General features: G+C 40.3%; 1 protein-coding gene across 2 annotated transcripts; it reads right to left on the bottom strand.

Moving 5' to 3' along the window:
- Positions 1-869: 869 nt before the first annotated feature.
- LOC106082982 (wolframin) lies at positions 870-12,631 on the bottom strand. Of its 2 annotated transcripts, none has more exons than XM_013245758.2 (5): positions 12,483-12,631; positions 12,268-12,389; positions 12,100-12,198; positions 8,750-10,380; positions 870-2,105 (listed from the first exon to the last, which is right to left on the bottom strand). In XM_013245758.2, the coding sequence occupies exons 2-5, from the start codon at positions 12,329-12,331 to the stop codon at positions 1,203-1,205; spliced, it is 2,697 nt and encodes an 898-aa protein (XP_013101212.1). In that variant the 5' UTR covers positions 12,332-12,389; positions 12,483-12,631; the 3' UTR covers positions 870-1,202. The 2 variants fall into 2 exon arrangements, with proteins under 2 accessions (XP_013101212.1, XP_013101213.1); XM_013245759.2 differs by having other exon boundaries at positions 12,514-12,631.
- Positions 12,632-13,016: the final 385 nt, after the last annotated feature.

The raw sequence follows: 13,016 nt of genomic DNA, 5'->3' as shown, positions 1-13,016 counted from the left end.
GTCAAAGAGAAAGATGCTCAGTATGCTTTGACATTTCATCATGAATAGACTTACTAACGAGCAACGCTTGCAAATCATTGAATTTTATTACCAAAATCAGTGTTCGGTTCAAAATGTGTTCATTCACCGTAACGTTGCGTCCAACAGCATCTTTGAAAAAATACGGTCCAATGATTCCACCAGCGTACAAACCACACCAAACAGTGCATTTTTCGGGATGCATGGGCAGTTCTTGAACGGCTTCTGGTTGCTCTTCACTCCAAATGCGGCAATTTTGCTTATTTACGTAGCCATTCAACCAGAAATGAGCCTCATCGCTGAACAAAATTTGTCAAAATTTGAACACATTTCGAACCGAACACTGATTTTGGTAATAAAATTCAATGATTTGCAAGCGTTGCTCGTTAGTAAGTCTATTCATGATGAAATGTCAAAGCATACTGAGCATCTTTCTCTTTGACACCATGTCTGAAATCCCACGTGATCTGTCAAATACTAATGCATGAAAATCCTAACCTCAAAAAAATCACCCTTTATATCACATGAAACTTTTATTTGTGGATTTTGTCCCCTCACCTCAATATATAAAGCCAACTGCTCACATACACGCGCACACCCCCTCCACTTGACTGATTACCGTCGTTGATGAAATTCATAATGACATTGTAAAAAAAAATAAATAAACAAATACACTGTGCTCGTTTTCAAATGGTTGTAAAAGCAAATCAAACTCTAACTTTTTGTCGTCAGTGAAAGATAAAAAAAGCTGGACCAGTTTGAAAACAAAAATGAGACAGAAGAGAAAAAAAGCAAAGGGACACACACAGTTTTTTGTCTTTGCAAAAACACACAGAAAAAAGGCAAACAGATACGTTAAAATTGTTGTTGTTTTTATTATTCTTATTAATAGGTCTCGTTCCAAGCGGCATATGGAAATTAAACAGCCCGCCAACATTAAATAAATTATTTTGTTAATTATAATAATAATTAGTTGTTCATACTTGAGAATTTTTCACATTGGCAGCAGCGAATGTGACTGCCACGAGAGAAAAAAAAAATAATGGAACACACCGCTTAAAATGCCCCTGTGACCATTGTTTTATGGAGATTATCACTGGGGCAAATACAGCGGCGAGTGAGATACACATAAAAAATACCAATATAACAAAAACGCAAGAAAGAAGCAAAAGTTTAAACTTAATTCATTTGAATGTTATTAATGGACTTAAGAATACATTTAACAAATACTTTATGCCGCGCATTAGATCACGCATGCGAGCATCGACAGGCGATTTAATGAGAGCATCTATGATGACGGGTTGGCTATCGCGATCTTGGCACTGCAAGCACTCAATGGCAGCCAATTTGATGTGAGCCATGGGTGAGCCACCCAATAGGTATTCCTCATAGATATGTGCCGAGGCCAATGAGACAATGCGACTATTCGTTAGAGTGCCATAGAAATGAACTCTATCGCCTTCGACTAAACGTTTTGAGAAATTACCGAATTTGTGTTGAGCCTGCAACACCACCTCTTGACGTTTGTCCAGTAGACCCGAGTACATGTTGATGCGTATCTCATATTCGTAGCTATTCCATTTGTGTAGAGAACATTTTCGATCCAAGTTTGCGGTTTTGAGAATATCTTCAAAATCACTGCACATTCTATCTTGATGTGGTTCACATTTGTTTACAGCCGCCAAACGTTCGCCATACCAACAGGTGATAATGCGAGCCATCCATGAGGGCAAATATTTTTGTATATACCAAGCTAGATTATTCTTGACACTGGCAATCTGTACCTGGGTAACATCACCCTCCCACGAGACGGGAAGGCCTTCCAAATGAGCACATTTCAGTTGTGATTTAATTTTATTGTTATCCTTCCACCATGCCTGTGGTCCACAATGGGAATAGAATCGTTGCCAACTTAAATATTCAGGGGGTGGAGGAGGCATATGGACTTCCTCTGCTGGTAGAGTGGTTATAACCGATTGATGATGTTTCAAATCGGGAATCATGGAATTGAAACGTGTGGTATCCTTAAAGTTGGATGTCATATAGGGGAATGTTAGAACGGAAGCAGCAATAATGCAAATTAAAACCTAAAAAGAGAGAGAAAACAAAAGAAATTTCATCAAAAATTCCACCAACCGCTTTTATTTATTGGAGAATTCCTTTGATAAATGTAATTTATAAAGGTCTGGTTATGCTCTCGTAAACTTACTGTAAATGTATAGAGATGGGCGATGGGTAAATACCCAAAAGGTATTTACCAGGTGAATTGGGTAAATACCCGGGTATTTACCCATTTATAACCAAAAGCTGGGTATTTATAATTCTGCAGATATCTTGGGTATAAAAACATTTTGCAAACAATTTTTAATGATTTCATATTATTTGTATATAAACCTGATCTTCTGATCTCATAAAATCGGATTTTAGTTAAATATAGCCGCTATATAGACCGATCTCCAGACTTAAAGTTTTGAGCCAAAAAATTGGTAATTTTTCATACGACTTCGATGAAATTTGGCACAGTGAGTTCTGGTAGACCCCTATCCATTTCTGTGAAGTGTGGTTCAGATCTGACTATATTTGGATATAGCTGCCCTATAGACCGACCGTCCAATATCCCGATATAGGGTATATATGGCACAGCGAGTTTTGGTACCCCTCTAAAACTTTTTGTTGAATATCGTCTAGATCGGACCATATTTGTATATAGTTGCTATATAGACCGATCCCCCGATATAGAGTATTGAGCCCATAAAAGGACCTGGACTCCCTTCTTGCAATTTCTTTGTATATTCTCACATATATCCCACTTTTTCATCCATACTTCGTTTTCACACTAGGATATCAATTGGTCAGACTGGCCTCGTAGTGAACTCACGCTTTCATGATGCACTACACATTCAACCTAAACCATTTACAATCATTGAGTGAGTAGGTCTAGCTTTTTTAATAGTACACATTTTTGGTTTTGTCCAAACTTCAAATTTTAACAGCTGATACGAGAACGGAACGTAAAATGTTGTTTTTACTGAATTCTATTTTCCGGTTACGGTCGACAGACGCTCGGTAATCATTTGTATGTGCATTCATAAAAGCTTGGCTATGCTCTAGTTTGCTGAATTTCATGAAGATCAGCCTGTCCGTGGATTTAAACGACAATTTTGAGGTCAAATATTAATTGCATTCTCTCTTCTGTCAGTTATCAGCTGTTACTTTTAGCTTGCTTTAGAAAAAAAGTTTAAAAAAAGTATATTTGATTAAAATTCATTCTAAGTTTTATTAAAAATGCATTTACTTTCTTTTAAAAAATCCGCAATTACTTTTTGGGCAATCCAATAGAATAAATTCTATTGCAGCGTCATGACGCTAGACTCAGGCTCTAGCCGCAACCGGTTTTTGCTTTTCCATATAAAATGCATGTAAAGGGTGATTTTTTTGAGGTTAGGATTTTCATGCATTAGTATTTGACAGATCACGTGGGATTTCAGACATGGTGTCAAAGAGAAAGATGCTCAGTATGCTTTGACATTTCATCATGAATAGACTTACTAACGAGCAACGCTTGCAAATCATTGAATTTTATTACCAAAATCAGTGTTCGGTTCGAAATGTGTTCAAATTTTGACAAATTTTGTTCAGCGATGAGGCTCATTTCTGGTTGAATGGCTACGTAAATAAGCAAAATTGCCGCATTTGGAGTGAAGAGCAACCAGAAGCCGTTCAAGAACTGCCCATGCATCCCGAAAAATGCACTGTTTGGTGTGGTTTGTACGCTGGTGGAATCATTGGACCGTATTTTTTCAAAGATGCTGTTGGACGCAACGTTACGGTGAATGAACACATTTCGAACCGAACACTGATTTTGGTAATAAAATTCAATGATTTGCAAGCGTTGCTCGTTAGTAAGTCTATTCATGATGAAATGTCAAAGCATACTGAGCATCTTTCTCTTTGACACCATGTCTGAAATCCCACGTGATCTGTCAAATACTAATGCATGAAAATCCTAACCTCAAAAAAATCACTCTTTAAAACAACTTGACGCTGACTCTTGACTCTTTGATTGAGTTTAGATTCTAAGTCGACGACGGGCAAAATAGGTGCCCTGTGCTTTTTTGCTCAGCAGCTTATGCTCTTTTGGTGCGTATAAGCTCTCTTTACACAAGAAGAAATGAAAACAGAAAAGGAAGTCCCGTTATCGCTCGGCATTCGTCTAAACATAAGCACATATTGGGTTGCCCAAAGTGTAATTGCGGATTTTTCATATAGTCGGCATTGACAAATTTTTCACAGCTTGTGACTCTGTAATTGCATTCTTTCTTCTGTCAGTTATCAGCTGATACTTTTAGCTTGCTTTAGAAAAAAAGTGTAAAAAAAGTATATTTGATTAAAGTTCATTCTAAGTTTTATGAAAAATGCATTTACTTGCTTTTAAAAAATCCGCAATTACTTTTTGGGCAACCCAATATAATGGTGAATTAATGATAAATCAATTTGTTTCTCTCAGAAGCCAAGTTTTGTTAATATAAATGCTTGATTTGCCAGCAAACACTGTTTACGTTCAAGTTACAATGACTTTAAACGACACATTTGTTCACCTAATCGTAGTCAAATGAGTGTTGTAAACAATAATTGTCAAAAAGTTTTTAAACAGTTGAGCAACAAGTTAAAACCCAAATTTTATATTAAGTTTCCTAAAGTAATTTTTTTCGAACCATTTTGGCATTGCTCGCAAAGCTGTTTTATTTTGCGTGTAGAGTAAACAAATTTTAATTACGCATACATATTCAAAATATCTGCCCACCTCTTATCTAAGTCTCAAACCGCAGACATCGCGCATCTCTCGCCCCTTGTCTTTAAGATAATCATCGCCTATTTGTTGCAAAATCACACCAATAAAACACACCCAACCTTTAATAATAGAAAAAAACCTAATCACCCATGTTTTTTTTTCAGAGAACTGCAAGCGGTGGTACTTATCTGATTTGCGGTATACTCATAAAAATACGCATAGATAAAGAATTTGAAGTTCGCACCTAGACTGGTTGGTGCGTTTGTGAATATTGATAAATGACCGACAAGGAGTTTTGGTTTAGCGGTAGTCTCTTCTTTGACTGACCCTTGATCTATATAAACAGGTCCCAGAGGGATGAGTTCTTCATCATATAGGCTTCTCAACATTTGAACTTTTTCAGGCGCAGGGTTTCAAATTCAAGACAGAAGTCACTAACCTATAAGACGTTCAGCGTCTATGCTTTCATATTTCTTACGAGTTGAGCTAAACAAAAATTATCTTGGCAATGGAAAAAGAACGGCAGAGGATTCTATACATCATTGTGCGGCGAGTTTCCCTTCTTTGCAGGGGCTTATCAGGCACTTAAGATGTGTAGGCTACAAAAGCCATGATGTGAGAATCGTGTGTAGGCTACAAAAGTCTCCATACGAAAATCGGTCACTGCAGCCCTGGTAGCCGAGTTGGTAGAGTGATTGGAAGTCATAAGAAAAATCATTGTACAAAATGTTAGTCCAATCGGATGAAAATTGCGCCCTCTATAGGCGCAATGTATCTTAATTCAGTGTCGGATTGCTTATATTTGTCTAGTTTTGCAAAAAACTTAACCATCGATATTCAGTCAAAATATTAAATATCGATAGTGCTACCGATATTTTGCCAGCTCTACTCATCAGCTAACAAAAGCCTTGATACGAGAATCGATCACTGTCCCATGGTAGCTGGTTGTACATACCGGGTTGTTCCGATGGAATCCTTCATTGGCAAGGACTGTCGCCTCAGTATAAACACACTGCTACAACAACAACAACAACCAGAGCAAGAGTCTTAGCTTCGATGCCCACCAGAGGCCTGGCCAGTCGTAACTGTGGTATACAATGGATTTAAAATAGTCTGAGTTTGTTTGGAAAATAGACTGTCACTCTAATCTACCTAACACGACACTGCTGATAGTCAGGCAACGTTTATGGCTTTGGACACATGTCATGAGAAGCGCAAGGAGTAACGGTGCGTGGGGCAAAAAAAGGTTGGTTTTGGAAAATGAGTTTGTCATGAGCCGCTTAGGAATGGATCATTAATCGGCGAGTCATCCCTGTGCGAGTATTTTGGTAGCCACCTCAGTGCACAACACACTGCTACAACAACAAGAGCGAGGGTCTTAGGTTCGATGCCCACCAGAGATCTGACCTGTCGTAACTGTAGTATACAATAAACTTAAAATAGTCTGAGTCTGTTTATAAAATAGGCTGCCACTCTAATCTTACTTAACATGTCACTGCTGATAGTCAGGTAGCGCTTATGACTTTGGGCACATGTCATGAGAAGCGCAAGGACTAATGGTGCCTGGGGCAAATAATGCTGGGTGATGCAAAATGAGGTTGTCATGAGCCGCTTAGGAATGGCTCATTAATAGGCGAGTCACCCCTATGCGAGTATTTTGGTAGGTTCATTGCTTTCTAAGGTATTTTCGCCAATGAGGCAGAGGCTTATACTACGGGGTTCAGGAAGTTTAAGGCCCAACGGCCCAGATTTCGAAGCTTTCTAGGGTATTTTCACCAATGAGGTGTATGCTTATACTACGGCTCTCAGGAAGTTTAATGCCCAACGGCCCAGATTTCGAGGAGGAAGATTTTCTCTACACTCAGTTTTATAAAACATGGGCTGAAGGGTCAGGGCGATGGTATGAGAGAAGTCTTCCTATAGTTTCTTTATAGAATGATCTTGGGCAACCACGTAATTTTACTACAGCAGCCAGATTTTCCATTCATTTAGAATGGTTTTCTGCACCTTCCGATTCCGAAGTTTTCCGTTCTTCAAGTTTGTACTAAATGAATTGCTGACTCCTAGGGGTATATCCCTTTTGGACGCAATTTGTGAATATTGCATTTCTATTGAAGAGGAGTGTGTCTCAACCCATTTATTTTTAATGGATATGGTTTCCAGAAGTTGTACTGGTAATCGCCAGCACATTGCCTAGATAATAAATAGCGTAGTCTCATCATGTACATGATATGATTCACAATGTCTAATACCACACTTTCCAGCGCTGCACTTAATTAATTGGCCTATTTATAGCACAGTTGACGTAGTCTCGTGTTCTGCCCATGGCATACTAATACTTGTACTTAAGTCTTAGCAATCGTTTCCACTTTATTTGTAGTAAGTTGTTAATGATAGCATACCGTCACACTAAGCTTTCCCTATGAAGCTTATTATAACTTATGATGGCCATCTAGCCAATAGATACCCACACTTTGGGCATTTATTGGATAGACAACCATTTCTTTTAATAATCTTTTGTCCATTTCAAACTAATCTGCCAAAAGTTAGTGAAATTCTCAGCTTCTGCTTCTAAAACAAATTTCTATACCAAACAGCTTCTGCTAAATAAAACTAATTTCCAGGTTATGCCCTTGTCGTATTGACTTAGCCCAAAATAGTCGTTGTAACCACATTTGCATGTGGACGTGGCGATCTTCGTCATGCTCTTATAGGCGAACAAGCTCGTTCCGCTCTACACGACCGATCGCCAAAGAAACTTGATGGCCATTAGTTATTTAAAGGCGTCAATATCACGCCTTGTCGTATCGAGCATCATAGGCACTCAGTATTGCAGTAAGACCCGGTGCCACCCAGTCTCTCACTGAGAGAGCCGAACTGAGACGGGCTGTCTCCTCAGTTATCATGTGGACTACCGCCATCAGGAGACAAAGACCTTACCAGAGCGAAGAACTACATGCTGTCTAAGCAATTCCGTTTTGGGCTGTTGTTGCAGAGACCATCCAAAAGCCTTAAGGTAGGTCTACATGATCAAGAGCGTGTGGTTCAGTGCTACAAGAGAGAACCTCTTGATCAATCGCCATATCAAGCGGGTTTAGACAACATTCATGCGGACACGGTAAATAGCTACCGGGTGAATGTAGTCCTTAGAGAATGACCGCCTCCCATTGCACCTGAAGAAATTGACCACCCTCGGAAAATCAGAGTAGTTCTGGCTCAATTACGTTCCGGCAGAAACAGCCGCCATAACTCATACAGAGCAAGGATTAATCCCGACGTGCAAGATGCATGCTCCGATTGTGACCAGGGACCACACGATACATGTCACCTGATTAACTGCCCTGCGAGACCCACTCGACTCAAACCCAGATTCCTGTAGACGCACCCCATCTTAGTCCTAGAGTTCCTGCATCTTGACACTTAACAGAATGAAGCAGACGAAAGATAGAACACAACAAAACAATAACTCTCCACTTGATACCGCTGATTGTCCCCGACTGCCGTTGCAGCTACTCCGTATGGAGCATTCCACCGGATGGCTAAGCTAAGCTTCTTGAAGCTCCAAGTTCAAGTCTGCGTGATGCTCATAGTTATCCCGCGCCGGGGCCCAAAACACTAGATGCTTACGCCTCACTTGCATTAGATCAGTGATCGTATAGAGGTATTTTTTCGCTATTATAATGACATCTTCTTCCCAAATTCCTTACTACAGCTGCAGCTCTTTCAAAGTATATTGAAAAGGGAAGGAAGTTAGTGTGCGATAAAATCATGCTTGGTCTTTAACATTTTGGAAGTGGGTCATACCATTGACGGACAAGAAAAAATCGGCTCACAATGCCTCTCTAACATCAATAGTACAATGTGTTACAAGTAAAATGGATACGTTAGTATATCTTATCATATAATGGTGGTTATAAAAACTAGTGCGTTTAAACTCACCTGCAAAGCTGTTACATATTTTTGTGTTGTACGATTTATGGCCAAAACGCAGGAACCCAAAACTGCCAGCATCGAGGCAACAACCGTGCTGCCCAAACGTATATTTGGATTTGTAAAGCCCAGCCATTCGACAACCACAAAGACAGGAATCAACAGAGACACCAGACCAAACAGCGGCAGAAAGAGTAAAACGCCAGCTAAACCCAAAGTCGCTCTTACAACTCCAAACATGGTTGCACTCTGGGCACTGGTTATACACAATTGCAACCAACTAAGCGTTACACAATGCGGTATCAGGTGAGTATAAGTTCCATGCCAATTAGATCTCTTCGCCAGGTGTACCAAAAACAAAGGTATTAACAAATAGAGAGCTGTGCGACAATTTAGGCAAAATTCTATGCCATTGCCAATAACAAATGAGCAAAATGTGGGCACTTTTAGATCTAGGAAACGCCAACCTGTGGTCACCACATCATCCATTTCATATGGATATTTGGCTAGCACATTAACACCGAACGAAATGAGAAATATCCAATCGGGAAATCGTTGTGTTGAGTACATAAAGGCCAGCATAGAGAAAAATACAAATACCCCCGCTACAATGGTGAGCTCAGAGTGCGGCAGCCATTCTTCCGATATAAGGGGATAGACCAAAAAGTTTCCAATAAAGGCGCAGAAAAAATAAAGATAAGGCTGCATATTGTTTCTCAGGAAACGATTTTCTGAAATATCAGCTTCTATGTTGTGGTCACCATAGGACAAAAACAGTCCAGACCAAATGCGAAAATCGATGAAATCATGCTTGGTCTTTAACATTTTGCAAGTGGACCATATCATTGTGCTCCAGCACAAGTAATAAAAGCCAATGGGTAGCACCGTGGAGAGATTATCTGTCGAAACCAGCCAATAGATGATCAATAGAATTGCCAGTCTTACACTTGGCGGCACCCTTTGTGGAAATTCTGCTACAATGTTTATCAAACGATGGTAGAGTAGGGTAAAGAATACTATGGGATGGAATATCAGGCGATGAAAACAAGGTACATGATCCAACGACGAAGGATGAGGTATCGTCAAGGTCATGGCATCATTAACGGCTGGCATACGACCAGCTGTATAATTTACTGCAGCAGATACTAAATTCTCCTCAGTAATCGGTTCATTGCTGCCAGGTTCGGGTACATTTAGACGGCTTCTGCGGGTTTTTCTTTTGCGCTCCGTAGGGTGATGTCTTAAATTTATTGATCCATTAGCTATGGGACCTGAGCCATCTTCGAGCGATTGTTGTGGTGCATGATCCTCATCTTCCGAAGTAGATGTTGAGTCTCCTGGTTGTCTGCGGGCTTTTTGCATTTTATATATCTCTCTCATCTTGCGTTCCAATTGTTTGGGTGTTATGTGCTTGCCACCATTCGAAAGACATGAAAATAATTCGCGGGCAGCTTTGCGAGCTGCCCTCTCTCCAGGCGTCATGGATAAAGAAAGTCGTACTTCATTTTCGTTTTCCGCTGTGATGCCACAGCCTTCATCGTAGCATTTCTGGAGGAGATTTGCCGCTTCTTCGTGTCCCTGTTGTGCGGCACATATAAGCCAGTGAACGGCTTGTTGGCTGGAGGATTCCTCATTATCGTCTAGAGAAAAGAATGGAAAAATAAAAAAAATTGGCACAAATATTTTTAGACGAATGAATTGAAGATTAGATGAACAAATTGCGTCTTTAAAATATTTTAAAAACTGGTCTGTCATGGACAATAAAATCTATTGTTGGACTTTGTGCAGAATGGAAAACAGGAGGTTAGGCTGAATTCATCCCGAATATAGGGAAACTGATCCACTCCCTGCCCAAAGCCATGCTTCAAGTTCCTCGAACATTTCCCTTAAAAATCCTCGTAGTGAAACATTGGCTGTTTACTTATGTCTAGATGAAATCGGGATCTGAGCAGTTGTGCCCTCCGCAGGTTGTGGGTAAAGGCTACCACGGCGGTGCTGTTGTAAGGAGGAGTGACCCAGAGAAACCCAAAAGCCCCATCTTGTCTTTGCACCTTTACGTTTTGTGTGCGGCTTTGGGCTGGGGAAACCCCATCTTTCCCTAGTCATTCTATGTATATGGATGACCTCAAATTGGATGGGGTCACACATGCAGGAGTGAGGTCTTAGAAATAGAGGGGCATATAGTCGTTCAGACGGAGAACTTCACAATCTTGAAGGCACGAGACACGATTTCAATACAAGGGCAGCTTTAGTTTGTCAGGCGGCGATACAAATTTTGGCGACAGTTGAGACAGGTTCGAAGGCCCGGCCCAGGATAACCGATCTGTGTAGTGTTCATTGTTATCACGAGAAGCTTTGCTGCGATCACAGGTTGCGTATAGTGGAATGTTCCATAAGGAGTATCTGCAATTGCAGTCGTGGACAATCGAGTGGTATCGAGCTGAGAGTCTCAGTGAGGCCGGGTGACACTGGCTCTTGCTTAAAAACTGAGTCCTACGTTGCTCGATATAAGGCAAATCATTTAAATAACCAATGGCCATCATGTTCCCACGGCGATCGGTCTATTTGTCCGGAAAGGCCTTGCGCACCTACAGGAGGAGGATCGCCACCTCCACACAAGACATGAGGGTCGCCACCTCCACACAAGTCATGTGGCATTCGGAGGCATTGAGCTCCTTGGAAGTATGGAGAAGACCTCTATGATTTCCTGGGTCACGGGTCATCAAGGCATGGCGGAATGCAAGATGGCAAACGAGCCAGCGAGGAACGGAGCGCTAGTGAGTGAAGATAGGAAGAGTGAAACATCTCGTGTTCAAATGATTCGTGGCCTGATGCCGTGGGTTACTTGTCAAGGCCCAGCGCGGAATATTACATAAATTATATTCGGGCAGAGAAAACAAAACTTCGGAAATGCGAACATCTCTATAATTTGTGGTTGTTGAGTGATGTACACTGAGGCGGCAGCCCTTGCCGATGACGGATTCCATCTGGTCAATCCGGTAAGTACAACTGGCTATCGTGGGATTGTAGAATTTGTGGCCATGAGAGGAAATTTGGAGACGATTGAGTTCATTTCTGCATAGAAATGTGCGTGTTTTACGCGTTCAAAACATTGGCGTCTATCTCTGTCCGAAAGAAGCTGAGGCGGTGTATGACACAACTTGTATTTGCCTAACAGTAATATCTCCTTATGTTCAATGCGCAATGACATGGTATTTAACCTAGAGGCTAACTTTCAATCAAAATAATAATAGCCTAAACCAGCCTGAGCAGTTTTTTCTCTACTTACTAACTTCTTCCTCTATTATTATACAACATTTGGCTGCTCGGATCTTCTCTCCACTCTGCATATAACTTACCTATGGTTTTGTCTAATAACTGCTTAGCCAAATCATATTGAACCTCAGAGCACCCTTCTGAAGCTATGTGAAATTTAAGATTATTCAACGAGGTGCGATCTATAATGGAAAAAAAGTATTTCATCATTATTATATGTTGTGTAAATGAAGGAAATTATGGCGTCTTACCTTCCAAATTCCATTTTCTTCTTTTTGTTGAGCCAGCAGGTTGATTTTTTGTCCAAGTTGCCATTTTTTAAGTTTCGAATTGCATTTTTCCTTGGATTCATACAATATGGTCGAAAACTTGCCTAGTATAATGAATTTAGCATATATTAGAACTTGTTTCGTACCTCTTGCAAATTGCTAGCAATTAAATTAACACTACGTATATCGACTTGTACTTTTGGAATAGAAGGAGGGAAACTTTTTTACAATGCGGTGTGATTTTCGATTTTGATTTGATGTCCCAGGTTAGTTAACCGTAAACAGATTTTTTTAAGATTAAGGTTTTTCGTTTTCTCTTTAGTTGCGTTTTTTTGTTTTGTTTTGATTCTTTGCTTTGCCAGCTGGAATGATAGCTAGATTCATTATAATAATATAAGGGGTTAACATCTCACTTTGAGTGTTGGTATGGTTGCCAAGCTAAAATTTGTCTATAACGTTTCTATAAATTGTCGTTGTTTTCGAAAAGTCGTTAAGCTCTACAAACAAATCCAGAGTCCGTACTGCGAGCCGCATAGCGACTCCATTTCGTATATCACTTTTAACATGGCATGATACCTCACAAACGGAGCCAGCATTAGTAAGGGGATTACCGTCGGTCAGACTTGCCTCTGCCATTTAACGGTCTTGAGCCCATAAAAGACGTATTAATTATCCGATTTCGCTGAAATTTGAAATAGTGCGTTGATGTAAACGGGGTTCAAGATATATTT

The sequence above is a fragment of the Stomoxys calcitrans genome, chromosome 2 (assembly GCF_963082655.1).
Source record: "Stomoxys calcitrans chromosome 2, idStoCalc2.1, whole genome shotgun sequence".
Taxonomy (NCBI): domain Eukaryota; kingdom Metazoa; phylum Arthropoda; class Insecta; order Diptera; family Muscidae; genus Stomoxys; species Stomoxys calcitrans.
This window is presented reverse-complemented; position numbering and strand designations above follow the sequence as displayed.